This window comes from Asterias amurensis, chromosome 21, assembly GCF_032118995.1.
Source record: "Asterias amurensis chromosome 21, ASM3211899v1".
In the NCBI taxonomy this organism is placed as follows: Eukaryota; Metazoa; Echinodermata; class Asteroidea; order Forcipulatida; family Asteriidae; genus Asterias; species Asterias amurensis.
This window is the reverse complement of record NC_092668.1, coordinates 7728855-7747848: the sequence shown is the minus strand read 5'-3', so window position 1 is coordinate 7747848 and position 18994 is coordinate 7728855. Positions and strand designations below refer to the sequence as shown.

The 18994-nt window shown below is 41.1% G+C and overlaps 1 protein-coding gene across 2 annotated transcripts in view; it reads left to right on the top strand.

The window, feature by feature from the left end:
* The window catches only part of LOC139953059 (dual 3',5'-cyclic-AMP and -GMP phosphodiesterase 11-like), a 151103-nt gene that overhangs the window by 74784 nt on the left and 57325 nt on the right, over positions 1-18994 (top strand). Inside the window, exons 5-8 of one of the 2 annotated variants that reach the window (XM_071952462.1) lie at positions 2612-2647; positions 8600-8670; positions 17629-17689; positions 18061-18108. In XM_071952462.1, the coding sequence (XP_071808563.1) occupies positions 2612-2647; positions 8600-8670; positions 17629-17689; positions 18061-18108 (216 nt within the window). The remainder of the gene's footprint in view (positions 1-2611; positions 2648-8599; positions 8671-17628; positions 17690-18060; positions 18109-18994) is intronic. The other variant, XM_071952463.1, reaches the window with a different exon arrangement.

Here is an 18994-nt window from a genome sequence, read left to right as displayed (position 1 = left end):
GATGGCACGCACCATACGTATTTTGTTTTACTTTGTTTTTGCTGCAATAGTCCTCTTTTTGACATCATTACATGTACATCAATTTATTAACTTTGTTATTCTAAATCTGCATTATCATCCACCGAAAATACAATGTAATTATGTTTGTGACAAAGAAATAATACCGTATGCTTGTCCGCCATTTTAAAAACCACTCGCCAACGCCTCAGAAGTATGTTCGCCTAAAGTTGCCAACGTTCGCCAACGGTGGCGGCGAACAACTCGTTCCACTTGAAATTGTTGGCGAACGTGCGAAACTGTTGGCAACGTTTGCGCGAGTGGAACGCACCCCAGATCTCAAGATCTACTCAACCGATTTTCAAACTTTTTCAGTGTTAGACTCCTTGCGAATTGCAGGTTAGCCTGTGGTAGCCGTGACCCCATGTTGACATTCACTTACTGGTCTACCGGAAGTGGGACCATATCATTCCCCAGGAATATATCAAGCCCCGAAATATGTCAATCCGCAGAAATATATCAACCCTAGAAACAAATCAAGCATAGAATTATATAAATTCCCAGAAATAAACCTAGTGCCACAAATAAATTATGCGTCAGAAGTGTGTAGTAAAGCGCAATAAACGTTTAAGCGCCGTAAACATACAAGCGCCAGAAATTTATCAATCACTAGAAATATTAATGTAATCTGTTCAAAGAACAGATAATATCCAAGGAAATATTCAAGTTTCTCGACCCTCACAACCACCAGATTAAAATACCCAACATTTACCTACTGCCGAAGATCCAAGAAAAACCTCCGAGTAGAACACGGTTTGTCGGTAGGCCCATCATCAGTGGTTGCAGGGCCACAACTCAACAAATCTAAAAATACATGGATTTTGTCTTGCTTCCCATTGTCAAGCAACAAAGCTTATACACCCTGACGAGACTCGATACAGGTTCTTAAAAAACTTGACAATTTGACATTGGAACAAGACTACATGTATCTCCTAACCACTCTGGATATTGTTTTAATGTTGGATATTGTTTTAATATTATTCAAACTTCACAGATATGACATATTATCACACGTTATGCGAGGATACAACATCTTGCTTGAAATGTTTCTTTACATGTAGTATGTCAAAAATTTAGTAATTGGGACATGTACATGAACATGTATTACATAGATGTATGCTGTTCCTCACCACACTTTCTCCCGCCCCCCCTCACTAACCCTTATACCACTCGCCCCACCGCCCTTTTTCTTTCCTTTCAGTCCAAATCTTTGTTTAAATAACAATAACATGCCTCAAATGGTTTCAGATAGCCCGCTTCATAAAAGTGCTCTTCACTTTCTAGTGATTGTGCCTTAACAGGAGTTTGAAACATTGTGAGGGTGTACTAGTTTTAGCGTTTGTCTCAAGGCCTCTACATACGCTAACAAGTTGTTTAATGTACACATTTCCTGGTGAAAAAAAGTCCAAACTGTATTTGTGGCTGCACTGTCTTCCCTTTTGGTGAAATTCCTCTGCAGGCTACATAGTATGATTCTAAACACGTATACCCCTATCGAAAGACAGGGTGTGTCTAGGAATTGATATATTTCTGGAAATTTATGTTTTTCTGGGGATTGATATATTTCCAGGGATTGATATGTTTCCAGGGATTGATATATTTCTGGGGATTTATATATTTTGGGGCTTGATTTATTTCAAGGCTTGATTTGTTTCTGGGGGTTGATATATTTCTGGGGTTGATATATTTCTGGGGGTTGATATATTTCTGGGGATTTATATCTTTCTGGAAATTGATGTTTTTTTCTGGAGATTGATATATTTCCAGGGATTGATATATTTCGAGGCTTGATTTATTTCTGGGGGTCGATATATATCTGGGGATTGATATATTTCTAGAAATTGATGTTTTTCTGGGGGTTTATATTTTTTCTAGGATTGATATATTTCAATGCTTGATTTATTTCTGGGGTTGATATATATCTGGGGTTGATATATTTCTGAGGATTGATATATTTCAAGGCTTGATATATTTCTGGGATTGATATATTTCTGGGGGATTGATATATTTCTGGGGATTGATATATTTCTGGAAGTTGATGTTTTTCTGGGGATTGATATATTTCCAGAGATTGATATATTTCCAGAGATTGATATATTTCCAGGGATTGACTTATTTCGAGGCTTAATATATTTCTGGGAATGATATTTTCTTGGGATTGATATAATTCTAGAAATTGATACACTTCTGGGGATTGTTTCGAGGCTTGATTTATTTGTGGGGTTGAAATATTTTTGGGGACTGATATGTTTCTGGAAGTTGATGTATTTCTGGGGATTGATATCATTATTGCTGAAGATCGCTGGCAATCTTCTTATTTTTGTAGTTGTCATTTTTTGCCCCAATGGCTGCCCATAATCATGTGGCTGCTTTCTCCAAACTTTGTTAGACAAAGGACTTGTGCAGCAATACTTCAATCAATGTGCATGCATGTATGTTGGCAAAAATGTGAAGCACAATGATCAAAATTAAACCCAGTTGTGTTTTGAAACATTGTATTGTTTCTTACATAAATTTTAATCCTTGCAAAATTGTGTTTTTCTCATGTTCACAGAGAAGGAAAAATAAGCGGGGGACAAGCAAAGACACGGTACTCATGTCTCTTAAGCCTTTTGTGCACCCTTGTTCTGTAATGCATGATTTTCACTCTGATGTTTTGCTTTAATTTCTGCTCTGCTTGTTGTGGCCTTGTCTCATTACCAAATAACAATTAAACCTAACCATATTTATCTAATGATTAACTCATCATTTGTTTGCAATTTTTTTTTTATAAATATTTTAATTTTGATCAAGTAATCAGAGTAAAGTGTAATTTGTATTCAGGTAATTGTTTTTATAGAAATATCAAAGGCAAACTTGTGAAGCCTTCTGAGTCTACAAAGCATTTCAAAAATCACTCATAGTGTGCTTGAAGTATGCGTATGACAATCAATTTAGAAAGAAACTCTAAACCACCAACAAATTGCCAAATTATACTAATGGCTATATCAACACACAGAGCTGGGAACCAATAACATTCATTGAAAAGGTTTATTTTTATAAAATAAATGAAACAAGTTGATCTATTTGCCTTGATATTGATTAAGTACAGTGTTTTTTATATAATTACTTCATTGAACCAGTGTTTTTTGTGATTATTATCTTATCAGTTTAAAACACCCTTGTATGCAGTGGTTTGGGCATTTAACATTGTTTTCCATAGCAGCTTCCCAACCCAAGTTTTCTTGTGCAAACAAGTGTAATGTATTTCCAGCCCAACCTTAAATGTAGCGCAATGTATTTGGTATCCAATGTTGGACAACATGTTGATGGTATGATGGCAGTGTACAGAAAATTCAGGGAGTATGGTGGATTTGATTCTGATTATATAAAACCCTTTTGTGCGGTCACTGGTCTCTAGTGATCATGTTAATTTCCTTTTTAAAAAAAAAAAAAAAAAGGTAAAAAAACAGTTAAAAAAACCTTAATGATTGTATAGTAGCCGAATGAGGGCGCTGTTTTGTGATACTTTTTATGTGGGTCACCATTTTGCAACAAGCAGTGTAAGCTTTGCACACACACAAAAGTGAAATACTGACTGCTGAAGGACTTGTCAGAAGAAGAACTGGAATCAGACTAAGTTTGTGAAGATGAAGACGAAGTGAGTAAAATTTTATAAACACCTTTTCTTTTAGATCTTGCTGAGATGCGATCAATGAGCCACTCATAGGCTTGTTGAGACTCAAAACAATATTAGTTACCATGGCAACCAATGTCTAGTAATAAAATATAATATGGTTATTCTGCCTAGGTTAAAGATGCAATACTTTGTAGTCCGGTCAACATTGTACATGCCTACAATATGCAGGATGCAAAAGAATTTCACTTAATGGAACTGGCCTGATGATACGGATGGGGAGGAGAACTTTAAAATGCTCAGTTGCCTGTGACATGCACTAGTAGAGATGGATGGTGGAAAACGTGTGTAGACTCCCTGTAGGGATTTCGATGGACCTACAGACATTTGCTGCCCACTATTTTTGGGAGATCTTACTAGAAGAAGTCACTAACAGGCCAATGCTTTAATGGCTCTAGCAAAGATCAGGATTGTTGCTCTCCATGTGACATTGGAAGCCCAAATGTCCTAAACTGGGATACAGTTCTCAACACTGAAATCCTTGATCTCTTCTTCATCAGCTCATATTGTGAGAGAAATGTCCCCCCTTCACCCCCTTGCACAACGCAAATAACCCTAGAGCTGCACATTGTGCAGATACCATTATCTGCCGTTTTAAGAGTGATTGTCTAGTGTGTACATTTTATTATTATTATTATTATTTATTCAGCCATTTCGACAATACATGACAATACAAAAAATACTTCCAGATGGGCTAGGAGAAACAAAAGCAAAATAATTACTGTGGTCCATAGACCTGCCTCCCCACATCAACTAACAACAAACAAAAACAGAATAATTCCTAAAAACTTAAATAACGTAAAAGAATATCCAGGTAGAATGCAAATTAAATTTAAGTGACCAAATCTATTAAAGACAGTGGACACTATTGGTAATTGTCAAAGACCAGTCTTCTCACTTGGTGTATCTCAACATATACATAAAATTACAAAGGTGTGAAAATTTGAGCTCAATTGGTCGTCGAAGTTGCGAGATAATAAAGAAAGAAAAGACAACCTTGTCGCACGAAGTTGTGTGCTTTCAGATGCAAGTTGATTTCGAGACCTCATCTATTTGAGGTCTCGAAATCAAATTTGTGGAAAATTACTTCTTTTTCGAAAACTACGTCACTTCAGAGGGAGCTGTTTCTCACGTTTTATACCACCAACCTCTCCCCGTTACTCGTAATCAAGAAAGGTTTTATAATAATAATTATTTTGAGTAATTACCAATAGTGTCCACCGCCTTTAAGAGAAAAGAAAAAAATCCATAAAAAATATGTAAATAAATAATTTTATGAGTAAATAAACAAATAAATTAACAAATAGAAAAATACAAAAATAAGTAGACAAATAAATAAACAAACAAATAAATAAATAAATAAATATACACAAATATAACCCCATGAAATATAGTATGTTTAAAGTAAGTTGTGGGATTGCACATAGTTGTTATGAAACTGTAAAAGGATAAAGCAATAGACAAGTTAAGAAATATGAAGTGTAGCTACACTATCTTCATGCTTCAGAGCTTTTAAAAAGGATGGCAGAGAAGTTAAAATGGCACAATTGCGGAATTCGATTGGCAGAGCCGACCAGAGCCTAGAAAATATGTGGAAAATATATCTTTGCAATTCGTGTGCTTCAACATGAACAAAATGTTTAAGTCTGGTTCTCAAGCCCTAACCCTAACCCTAACCCTCACCCTAACCCCAACCCCAACCCTAGCCCTAGCCCTAGCCCTAACCCTAACCCTAACCCTAACCCTAACCCTAGCCCTAACTCTAGCCCTAACCCTAGCCCCAACCCTAACCCTAGCCCTAGCCCCAGCCCTTACCCTAGCCCTAACCCTAGCCCTAACCCTAGCCCTAACCTTAGCCCTAGCCCTAACCCTCACCCTAACCCTAACCCTCACCCTAACCCTCCCCCTCACCCTAACCCTCACCCTAACCCTCGCCCTACCCCTCACCCTAACCCTCACCCTAACCCTCACCCTACCCCTCACCCTAACCCTCACCCTAACCCTCACCCTAACCCTCACCCTAACCCTCACCCTAACCCTCACCCTAAACCAGAGCCTAGAAAATATGTGGAAAATATATCTTTGCAATTCGTGTGCTTCAACATGAACAAAATGTTTAAGTCTGGTTCTCAAGCCCTAACCCTAACCCTAACCCTAACCCTCACCCTAACCCCAACCCTAACCCTAGCCCTAGCCCTAACCCTAACCCTAACCCTAACCCTAACCCTAACCCTAACCCTAACCCTAGCCCTAACTCTAGCCCTAACCCTAGCCCCAACCCTAACCCTAGCCCCAGCCCTTACCCTAGCCTCAACCCTAGCCCTAACCCTAGCCCTAACCTTAGCCCTAGCCCTAACCCTCACCCTAACCCTCCCCCTCACCCTAACCCTCACCCTAACCCTCACCCTACCCCTCACCCTAACCCTCACCCTCACCCTAACCCTCACCCTCACCCTAACCCTCACCCTAACCCTCACCCTAACCCTCACCCTAACCCTCCCCCTCACCCTACCCCTCACCCTACCCCTCACCCTAACCCTCACCCTAACCTTCACCCTAACCTTCACCCTAACCCTCACCCTAACCCTCCCCCTCACCCTAACCCTCACCCTAACCCTCACCCTAACCCTCCCCTCACCCTAACCCTCACCCTAACCCTCACCCTAACCCTCCCCCTCACCCTAACCCTCACCCTAACCCTCACCCTAACCCTCACCCTAACCCTCACCCTAAACCTCCCCCTCACCCTAACCCTCACCCTAACCCTCACCCTACCCCTCACCCTAACCCTCACCCTACCCCTCACCCTAACCCTCACCCTAACCCTCACCCTCACCCTAACCCTAACCCTCACCCTAACCCTCACCCTACCCCTCACCCTAACCCTCACCCTACCCCTCACCCTAACCCTCACCCTCACCCTAACCCTCACCCTAACCCTAACCCTCACCCTAACCCTCACCCTAACCCTCACCCTCACCCTAACCCTCGCCCTTACCCTAACCCTCACCCTAACCCTCACCCTAACCCTCACCCTAACCCTCGCCCTTACCCTAACCCTCACCGATACTTGTACCTTCAGGTTATTGAACATAATCCAAGGAATATCAATCTCTCCATCTGCGTTAACAAATCTACAATGCTTCTCAAGTTTAACACTGATTTGTTTATTTACATTGTTTTACTGAGACATTGCTTTGCATGATGGTGATCATGTCATCACTGGGGAGTGTACCCCAGCAGTTAGTTACTTGTCTGCAATGATTTATGGGAAGTGGACTATTCTGTTGATCCCTGCTCAGCATGTATTCAACACAATTGCAATCTCCTTGCCCTTTCCCATCAGAACATTTTATTAGCCAGTATCTGTGGTCATCATTTGGCCCCTAGAGCAGTCAAGAAACCTCGACCTTTTTTTCCAATGGAGCCTGATTCAACTTCTCGGGCCATGTTCTTAGAGCATCTTCTACATATGGAGTTTTATTAATCATGTGCCCTTGGGCAGATATTTCAGGCCCTTAACCTAGCTCCCTCCAAACCTCTCAACACTCAATGATCATTATTTGGAATTGCGCTGTATAAGAGTTGATACTACTATTATAAGAAACAGTGTAGTCTCTTCTCTTCACTCAGATTGTGTTTGTCCATGCTCTTTGATATATTTGAAGGAATGCTTCTCAATCAACTAAGTGATATTTTCAATATGCTACAACACTACATGTACATGTGATGGTGTTCTGATGAGGCAGTTGATCCTGGCGCTCTGCATCTCTTACTGACATTTCGTCATTGAATTATTCACTCCGAAAAAAGACCGCCGCTGTATAAAAACCCACCCGTACACACTGTGCGTTAAATGTGTGTCACCACGTCGCACGACACTGTGCCCCCGTACACTATCCCCATGTGTCGGCCGTCAGGCCGACAGTGTAGGGTCTGTGTTGAAGCCACGACCTCACTACTATAATCAGCGCGAAAGAAGAGTTCCCACGGTCAACTCATTACCATAATGCCCGCGAAAGACAAGACATGTTTACATCACCACGGATGCTCAGCGAGTACGATAGGGTCCAAAGGTCGTGATAAGGGAAGTGCGTGATTGGACGTCAAAATGAATAATTCATTTGCTTCACATGCTGTGTTGTCTGAAGGTCTGACGAAAGATATCCTTATTCATGAGCTGCATACATTACTAGCAATATCCGAGAGCCCCCCCCCCCCCCCATTTTTTTTCAATAGTGGATATTTTTTCATGAAACACAATAAACTCGGGAAGTTATAGACCCGACAAGCCTGTTGACCTAGTGGCCTTCACATCGGGTTAGTGGAATGAGTGCGGATGACTTGTGCACAGTAGTCGTACGGTGTGCGTTGAGCGATGTGACGGTGTACACAAAATGTATACGGTTTGGTCGTGCGGTGTGAATACACACAGTAAGCATAGTGTAAACGGTTGGGTTTACGGCGGTGTCTTTTCGGAGTGAATAATGCGACTGCTTTGAGCAAGGCTAGATGTAACTCTTTTTTACAACCATGTTTATTCAGATTTAGATTGAGAACAAAATAAAAAATGTCATTGTCATTAAAGTATTTTTTTTTTTTGCAGACTCAATTTTCTGATTTGACGCTAATCTTACACTGTAAGAATGTTTTACAAACAGAAACATGTTGATCAACTTACAATCTTTATTCAGCAATTGTTTTTCATTTCCCCCAACCTTTGCATGTATGATTAAATGGTTACATTTGTCTTTTCCAGTTTCTATTAACACCATTTTCTTCTGTTGAAGTACATTGTACAACATTACTTTTTTTGAGACAACATTGTTATTATCAATACAATTTGTTTTTGTTTTTTTTCTGCAGCATATATTTTCAAAAGTGTTTGAGTTGGGAGTGGATGATCTTGAAAACAAAGGCCCCTACAATGGAACCAGGTCAGATATAAAACAGTTTATCATTTAACAAATATTTTGTATGTTATGACAACAAAAGGTCCAAAATATAAGTTTTAAACTTTTCTTTAAATGTTTGAAATTTTCTTTAAAATGAAACCAAATATTATGTTTTATGAAGTTAATTATTGATTTCTGACTATATAATAATTTTATCAATGTTCATAATTTATAGCTTAATGTTCTGAAAACAATTATATCTGCAACTGCAAGTGGAGTTTAAAGGCCCTGTTACACTTTGACCATTAAGCCAGCGTGTGTCGGCATATAACGAGTTTTACGTATACATGCTGTAGTAGTAACTGTACCTTTTCCATACCGTTAAGTAGCTTATACCAATGAATACCAATGAATGCTAAGGCTGTTGCCGGCTTTTACAACTAATGCCCAGCGATAGTCTTATACATAGCACATTGAGGCTATCGCCGACGATCATGTGTCATACCCTTTATAAAGGCTGCCACTTGAAGACTCAAATCAAAGCTGCAAGAGACATCACAACATCAACTTCGTCAGGCCGAAGATAATTCCAAAGAATGGATTCTTGAGGAAAAGTTGGTGGCATTTTATATTTTTGAATTGCCCTTAACGCTGCCAATACGGAACGCCATTATACGGTAGCCATTAGTAAGAAACCGTTTAGTAAGTTCTGTTGTCGTCCAGAACACGGCAAACAGGTTCAAAGCACATAACTCGTAAGTTCAACTCCTTTGGGTATCACTTTGTAGATTTCACTGGGTTCAACTCCTTGTGGGTATCACTTTGTAGATTTCACTGGGTTCAACTCCTTGTGGGTATCACTTTGTAGATTCCACTGGATTCAACTCCCTGTGGGTGTCACTGTGTAGATTCCACTGGGTTCAACTCCTTTTGGGTATCACTTTATAGATGCCACTGGGTTCAACTTCTTGTGGGTATCGCTTTGTAGATGTCACTGGGCTCAACTCCTTATGGGTGTCACCTTGTAGATGCCACTGCGTTCAACTCCTTGTGGGTATCACTTTGTAGATGCCATTGGGCTAGACTCCTTGTTGGTATCACTTCGTAGACTTCACTGGGGTCAACTCCTTGTGGGTATTACTTGGTTGATTCCACTGAGTTCAACTCCTTGTGGGTATCAATTTGTAGATGCCACTGGGTTCAACTCCTTGTTGGTATCACTTCGTAGACTTCACTGGGGTCAACTCCTTGTGGGTATTACTTGGTTGATTCCACTGAGTTCAACTCCTTGTGGGTATCACTTTGTAGATGCCAATGGGTTCAACTCCTTGTGGGTGTCACTTTGTAGATGTCACTGGGTTCAACTCCTTGTGAGTATCACTTTGTAGACACCACTGGGGTTAACTCCTTGTGGGTATCACTTTGTAGATGCCATTGGGTTCAACTCCTTGTGGGTATCAATTTGTAGATGCCACTGGGGTTAACTCCTTGTGGGTATCACTTTGTAGATGCCACTGGGTTCAACTCCTTGTAGGTATCAACTTGTAGATGCCAATGGGTTCAACTCCTTGTGGGTATCACTTTGTAGATGCCAATGGGTTCAACTCCTTGTGGGTATCACTTTGTAGACACCACTGGGGTTAACTCCTTGTGGGTATCACTTTGTAGATGCCATTGGGTTCAACTCCTTGTAGGTATCAACTTGTAGATGCCAATGGGTTCAACTCCTTGTGGGTATCACTTTGTAGATGCCACTGGGTTCAACTCCTTGTGGGTATCACTTTATTGATTCCACTTGATTCAACTCCTTGTGGGTATCGCTTTGTAGATGCCAATGGGTTCAACTTCTTGTAGGTATCACTTTGTAGATACCACTGGGTTCAACTCCTTGTGGGTATCACTTTGTAGATTTCACTGGGTTCAACTCCCTGTGGGCATCACTTTGTAGATGCCACTGGGTTCAACTCCTTGTGGGTATCACTTCGTAGATGCCATTGGATTCAACTCCTTGTGGGTATCGCTTTGATGATACCACTGGGTTCAACTCCTTGTGGGTGTCACTTTGTAGATGTCACTGGGTTCAACTCCTTGTGAGTATCACTTTGTAGATGCCACTGGGTTCAACTCCTTGTGGGTATCGCTTTGTAGATGCCAATGGGTTCAACTCCTTGTGGGTATCGCTTTGTAGATGCCAATGGATTCAACTCCTTGTGAGTATCACTTTGTAGATGCCACTGGGTTCAACTCCTTGTGGGTATCACTTTGTAGATGCCAATGGGTTCAACTCCTTGTGAGTATCACTTTGTAGATGCCAATGGATTCAACTCCTTGTGGGTATCACTTTGTAGATGCCACTGGGTTCAACTCCTTGTGGGTATCGCTTTGTAGATGCCACTGGGTTCAACTCCTTGTGGGTATCACTTTGTAGATGCCACTGGGTTCAACTCCTTGTGGGTATCACTTTGTAGATGCCAATGGGTTCAACTCCTTGTGAGTATCACTTTGTAGATGCCAATGGATTCAACTCCTTGTGGGTATCGCTTTGTAGATGCCACTGGGTTCAACTCCTTGTGAGTATCACTTTGTAGATGCCAATGGATTCAACTCCTTGTGGGTATCACTTTGTAGATGCCACTGCGTTCAACTTCTTGTGGGTATCACTTTGTAGATGCCACTGGATTCAACTCCTTGTGGGTATTGCTTTGTAGATGCCACTGCGTTCAACTTCTTGTGGGTATCACTTTGTAGATGCCACTGGGTTCAACTCCTTGTGGGTATCACTTTGTAGATGCCACTGGGTTCAACTCCTTGTGGGTATTGCTTTGTAGATGCCACTGCGTTCAACTTCTTGTGGGTATCACTTTGTAGATGCCAATGGATTCAACTCCTTGTGGGCATCACTTTGTAGATGCCACTGGGTTCAACTCCTTTTGGGTATCACTTTGTAGATGCCACTGGGTTCAACTCCTTGTGGGTATCACTTTGTAGATGCCACTGGGTTCAACTCCTTGTGGGTATTGCTTTGTAGATGCCACTGCGTTCAACTTCTTGTGGGTATCACTTTGTAGATGCCACTGGATTCAACTCCCTGTGGGCATCACTTTGTTGATTCCACTGGGTTCAACTCCTTGTAGGTATCACTTTGTAGATGCCACTGGATTCAACTCCTTATGGGTGTCACTTTGTTGATTCCACTGGGTTCAACTCCTTGTAGGTATCACTTTGTAGATGCCACTGGGCTCAACTCCTTATGGGTATCACTTTGTATATGTCACTGGGTTCAACTCCTTATGGGTGTCACTTTGTTGATGCCACTGGGTTCAACTCCTTGTAGGTATCACTTTGTAGATGCCACTGGGCTCAACTCCTTGTAGATATCACTTTGTAGATTTCACTGGGTAATTGAGACGATCATGCAACAAGAAAGGACTATTTCAAAACATAAAAAGTCCCAGACCAGACCGCAAGTTTCCCAGTTGATCGCGAACCATCATCAAACACCGCTTTCCACTGGATTCACAATTGTGAGATCGTGATCTTGCGAGATCTTGATCTTGCAAAAGGGTGACCCGCTTTGTCATAATGAGGAATATCATCAAACACTGCTTTCCACTGGATTCACAATTGTGAGATCGTGATCTTGCGAGATCTTGATCTTGCAAAAAGGTGACCCGCTTTGTCATAATGAGGAATATCGAGTATAATTCATTTTTGAGTTTATCATCTTAATCCCAACAAGCAAATCTCAACATTTTAAATTAAATAAACATCAAGATACAACCTTCACGTTTTAAATAATGTGGAATTTTCGATGACTTTGATGCTTAATTTTACGACCCGTTTTGGAAAACAAAAACACCAGAAAAATTAATTTAAAAAAATGCGACATCTAGCACAGTCTTTAAAAATTGTTTACGAAATGAAACATCATTTCTTCGACAAACATTCCATTGTTATAAAAGATGTATCTTACGCGTGAATGGTTCCCGCGCTCTGTGAACGGCGTCGTATGGTGCACGTCAAATGGTAACCAGCTAGCTATGGCAACAACAGTGGGGAGTGATCAGCCTCTCACGCTGCATGGATAAACAGAGGCCTCGGTCAGTTAGTCATACTAAATCTCGCGATGCGGGTTCATTAATGAGGGAGGTCACTGATGAAACAGGGTTTGCCTTTGACCCCTGTACCATTTATTGCAGTCACTACATGTATTGATGGTGGTTATAAATAGACAGACATGGTCATTGGCTTTCCAATAGTATCTCTTGGTGGCGCTATTGATGAATGGGCTTAGTCGAGCCCATTTATTTATTCTCTAGGGAACTATTAACTTTTTGGGTGGGATAATTAGGACAAGAACATGGCTCAGAAATCGTCTGTTTTACATCTTTATTAATCTTTTGACGAAAAGGTAAGATCGTTGCTAGTTTAACAAAAATTTAGGCAACCTAATTCATAAATAACAAATTTGATTTTTCAGTTTTTGTTTGTTATGATCATTCATGTACATGTATGGTGTAGATAACACGAAACGGGACATAACTACATATTCCGCATTATGATGGAGTGGGTCACAAATATTTCATCTCAGTTGTGAAATCCGATCCCGTTCCCACTTGAGTATGATCGCGCATTGATCCCGCTTTGCCAACGGAAGTGGATTAAAGTTCACCAATGAAAGGTCATTCAGGTGTGCAGCTCGCATGTACATGTATGTACATCGTACCCAACGATGGAAACCTTTCCGAAGCCTGTTCAATGATAACCAAAACATATCGGAAATTCAATATACCAAAGACATAAATATCGGGTTTTGCCTTAATTCTCTGCACTTATTGTTTTTGATTTTACAACGAAGAAAAAGACGTTATTACCATTGCAGCTTCCACAAAACTATTGGCATGTTGCAGAGAATGCCGACTCCTGCCCGCAATGAGGCGTGTCTTCTTTACCACTTGATAGGTATAGTTTTGTTGTAGAACTACAAGTTGGCTTACAGAGTAGCTTTTATATATCACACATGTTCGAAGTATACAGCATTCTTTTTTTTTTAATCCACAAAAAATCGGAGTGAGAAATGTGTTTTGTATTGATCACTGCACCACCTCCTAAAATAGTACCCATGTTGTGGACAATGCCACCGTCCCACAGTGCGTGTGTTTGGTGTGCATGGGGAAGGAGGATGATAATAATAATAATAATAATGTACATTTATAGGGCGCACATATCCATTGAAAATGCTCAAGGCGCCAACAAGAAAGTCATTAGAATGAAAAAACAAAACCGAAGGAAATTAATTAATTAAAAGCAACTCCCATCAGATGAGTTTTTAACTGTTTCTTAAATATTGATATGCTGGTGCATGACCTAATGGGTGGTGGTAAAGAGTTCCAGAGACGAGGGGCTGCTGCAGCAAAGGATCTATCCCCCCATGATCTGTTCGTTCTAAACTCTACCAGTTTCATGTCTGTCGATGATCGGAGGCCGACTCTTCCCGGAACAGAATATTTGACATGGCACGATAAATATTGCGGTGCTAAACCAGACAAAGACTTGTAGGTTAGCAAGAGAATCTTATAAACAATACGCTCATTGATGGGCAGCCAGTGAAGTTCTTTAAGTATTGGATTGATGGATGCTGACCAGCTTGCTTGCACAACAAGACGGGCAGCTGAGTTTTGTGTCTTTTGCAGCCTATGGAGCAGATGTTTTGGAAGTCCGTACAGTAGTGCGTTACAGAAATCCAAACGAGAGGTGACAAAGGCGTGCACTAATTGTTGTGTAGCTTGAAGTGTCAAAAAATGCCTGATGGCACGGAGGTTACGCAGGCCATAATTAGCAAGTTTCACGCAATTTGATATGTGATGAACCAGCGACAACTTGGGATCCAAGATAGCTCCAAGGTTCTTTACCTTCTCTGCAGGAACAACCAAGGACGACCCGATCTTTATATGGGGTACCACGACCTTGGAGAGTTGCTGTCTGGAACCCAACAGAACAAACTCTGTCTTTGACTCATTCAACTTCAGATGACTCTCACCCATCCACCGCTGAATGTCAGCGATGCAGCGCTCCATCTGAGAGATACAACTGTCTACATTCTCCTGAGTTGGTAAGCAAGAGCTATACAGTTGTAAATCATCCGCATAAACGTGGTAGCCCAAATTGCACTTGGTGATGATATGCCGGAGGGGTAGCATGTACACACTGAAAAGCTGGGGGCCGAGAACCGATCCCTGTGGTACGGATGAATCCAGTTGAACAGTCTGTGAGGTTGCTTCTCGAAGATGTACTGCTTGAGATCGTTTAGACAGGTACGACTCAAACCAATCTAAAGCTGTACCGCCAAGTCCAAGTTGTCGTAGCCTTGTCAGCAATGTTGGATGGTCGACGGTGTCAAAGGCAGAGCTATGATCGAGAAGGACAAGGGCCGTAATTCTACCTCCATCCATCGCAAGAAGTACATCATTCATTACCCTTAGGAGAGCAGTTTCCACACCATGTCCAGCTCTGTAGGCAGACTGGAAGGGATCATGAGAACTATTGTCACTGATGAAAGATTGAAGGCGTATGGATACTATGCGCTCTAACACCTTTCCAACGTATCTCAAGTTGGCAACCGGGCGATAATTACTAAGACACTGCCTGTCTAAATTGGGTTTCTTCAAAAGTGGCTTTATGAGAGCATGTTGGAGAAGTACAGGAAAACACCCGATTTCAGCGATGCATTCACAAGTTGAGTCACGTATGGGACAAAGTCATCCACAAACTCCTTAAGCAAGTTTGTCGGCAAAGGATCCAACCCACATGTTGAGGCTGGTGCAGTCATAATAACCTGTCTGACTTCAGTAAAAGAAGCTGGAGTGAAATCGGTCAAGAAAGGAGGTGGCAGCTCAACCTCTCCCATGTTATCAGAACCGGCCATTGCAGAATTCTCACTTGCAAGGGTTTTCTGGATGTTGGCAACTTTTGCGACAAAGTGGTCAGAGAAACGATCAGCCAAACTCTGGTCAGATGTGCCATCTGGTAATTTCGGTTCCTGTTTCTTGTGAAGGAGAGTGTCAACAATCTCAAAAAGGCGCTTCTGGTCACCGTTTCAAGCGATTATGGATGACGTGTAATAATGTTTTTCGGCTGTCTTGATAAGGTGAGAAACCTTCTGTCGTTGTGTTGTATATCGTACCCGGTCTTCATCTATACGTGTTGCACGCCACCGGCGCTCAAGTCTATGTCTCTTGCATTTCGCTTTCTGGACGCCTCATTCATCCATGGGGATTTGGGTTTGAGAACTACGCTCCTCAACCTAGCAGGAGCATGTCTATCCAGCAGGGCCCGAAGAGTTGTGTCATACTCGTCAAAACAAGACAGTGTATCTTGGAAATCAATTAATGACAGAGATTGATGAATGTCCCGACAGAACTCTTCTTTGTTTAATGTGCGCAGTCGACGAGTACTGATGGTTTTTCGCAGAGAAGATGGTTTCTGCAACAATAGGTCACACGTTATGGCAAAATGATCCGACAAGCCAGGGTGTACTGATATGTTAGAAACAACATGTTCACATTCACGGGTGATGAGTAGGTCAAGTGTGTTCCCAAGACGATGTGTTGACTCCTCGATGTGCTGCTTCATCCCGTAGCACGATAGGAGGTTCATGAAGTTATTGCCATTGTGATCATCTCTGTCATTTACCCATATGTTAAAGTCGCCCATCAATACAATGTCAGATGGACGAAATAGGTACTGATCAAGCATTGAGCTAAACTCTTCTAAGAATAGACTGAAAGGTAAACGCCTACCATTCTCATCAGTTGTCTCAGTGCGATAAACAATGACAAATCTCAATGTAGAAGAATTGCTTGAAACGTGAGCATGGAGTGACTCAAATGTTCGGTATTGCTGTGAAACCTGGACGCTAACTGAGAGCGAGGATTTATATAAGAGTCCGACTCCTCCCCCAGTTTTGCCAAGCCTTGGTTGGTGGTCAAATCTATAGCCCAATGGTGTAAGGGCACGAATGATGACATCATCACCGTCCTTCAGCCAAGTTTCACATACAGCTACAATATCCAACTCATTCTCAAGTACAAAGTCAACAAACTCAGTTGTTTTATTTCGGATAGATTGCACATCTCGTGGTCGGCTGTGAAGCAAATGTTTTTTCGCCTGGCTTTCATTATAGCACAATCATATGGATCCGAAAGGGGCCTCTTCTTTTGTCTGTATTCTCTTTCTGTCACAAGGAATATAATGGACTACAAGTATGACGACCATTAGATAATTTTAGTATATTCTTTGCTACTTTGCCTATTCTTTTGTGCCAACTTTATCTCCAAACAGGCCATAGCTTTATATGAGTTTTGTACTCTACCATTGGTAAAATTGTGGGGTCCGGATGGGCCTTTGCGTTCCCAATAGACTTTGTTTGCCTTTTCAATCCACAAGGGCGATCAGATCCCGCTTTAATCCAATCCAGAGGAGGACCATAATTGCAGGATAAGATCCTGATCGCCCTCGCGTTCCCGCTTATGCTTATTTCCCTTTGATTGCCCTCTTCCCAATATTGCGGGGTCATTTCAGTTGAAGCGATTCTTCTCTAGGGTAGTGAAGCATAAACCTTAATAGCATCACAGACCATGTCCATCAATGTAATAAAGCTGGATGCTTAGGATGGAAATGGATGTGAGCTGGAAGGCCCATATAATGAATGCCAAGCTCTATGGCACCTTGCCAAGGGTCTTGGGGAAGATCAAGTCAGACCTCCAAGTCGGGACGACAGAGTGAGACAACTCTAAAACTTAAATGAAGGTAAAAGTTATCCCTGTGTTGATTGGAGCATTTGGCTTCATTCTGAAGGTGCTAGAGCAACATCTCGCTCAGATTGGTACTACTCTTTGTAACACTTTGTTGTGAGCCAGATACATGTACATGTGATATTTATCCTTGAAATAAAGCACTGTTGAGGAAACTTAAAGCATAAGATTTTGTTTTCATTTACAGCAAAGAATGTCGTTTTCCTATCCACCTGGGAATTACAGGGTACACAGCGACCACTGGTGAGGTAAGATATACACTAATTTCTTTCATGATAACCTCCACTATGTATTTATACAGTGTTTGTTGTGATTTGGGGTTTTAGTTTGACTCGGTGACTCCAACTCCTTTACCCTATTTGTTTTTCTTCCCACATCTAATCATTTGGTGGCCTAAAGATCACGGAGTTAGGCACTGTTTAGGGTCTTTTTGTTTCATTATCAGAAAACCATTATTCAAGCCTTAAGAACAAGCTTTGGTATATAATAAAAATAATCTGAGCAATTCAACATTGACATCTTCAGCGCTCTGTGCCTAAGAACTGCCAAGACTGTCTTGATAACTTTGTAGTTTTCAACTTCAACTGTTTTTTCATTTGTGTTTTTTAAAAACAATTAGACTTTGAACATTGCTGATGTATACAAGGATTCAAGATTTGATCCCAAGGTAAGATTAAAAAATTTCTTAATTAGCCGTACAGAGCAGGAAACTAAAACCCCAAAGAGAGGTCAATTTCAAATTAGTTAAACAGCTTGACAAGTCTTAATATTTTCAAGATTTAATGTGACCAAGATCATTCATCACAGTATTAAATCACAGTGCACAAAACCACATTGAGCTGTGTATCGACTGACCTGATCGGTCTTGCCGGTCATCTATGCACACAAACACATTGTGTATTTAGCAGTTCAACACAGAAAGTCCAGGGTCCACGCTAATCAACATTCCACAGGTTATGATTGGCTCTTGATAATTACCACATTCATAAAAAAGTTTGACTAAACTTCAACTCTATAGTATAAATGTGTTGTTGAGTGAAAAAAAATGCTGGACAGGATGTGTACTATACAGTGTACATGGCCTACATTTTGTGTATTATGTAGCCTGGGATTAAGGCTACATGTTGACATTTGTTGCTAATGAAGGGCGATGTGGGCCAAAGTTCATTGAATATGTATCTTCCCAGTGATCGGCGTTGACCGATAGTTGAATCACAGAAGTTTACTGTTTTTATTTATTTTATTCATTTTTTTAATTAACATTTTTGACACTTCAAAAATTGTGTCGTTAATACATGTGGGCTAGTGTACAAACTTGCGAGCAACCCATAATTGTGGTTGACTTTTCTGGCCGGTAAGTAAATAAAAAGTGAGGGCATCCCCTATAAAATCAACATTACCAAACAATGACACTGTAGTGAGAAGGTCATGTGTTTGAATCTACATGACTCAGAAAGTCCCGGCTATGAAGTTGATCAAACATTATCTTAAAGGCAGTGGACACAATTGGTAATTGTCAAAGACTAGCCTTCACAGTTGGTTTATCGCAACAT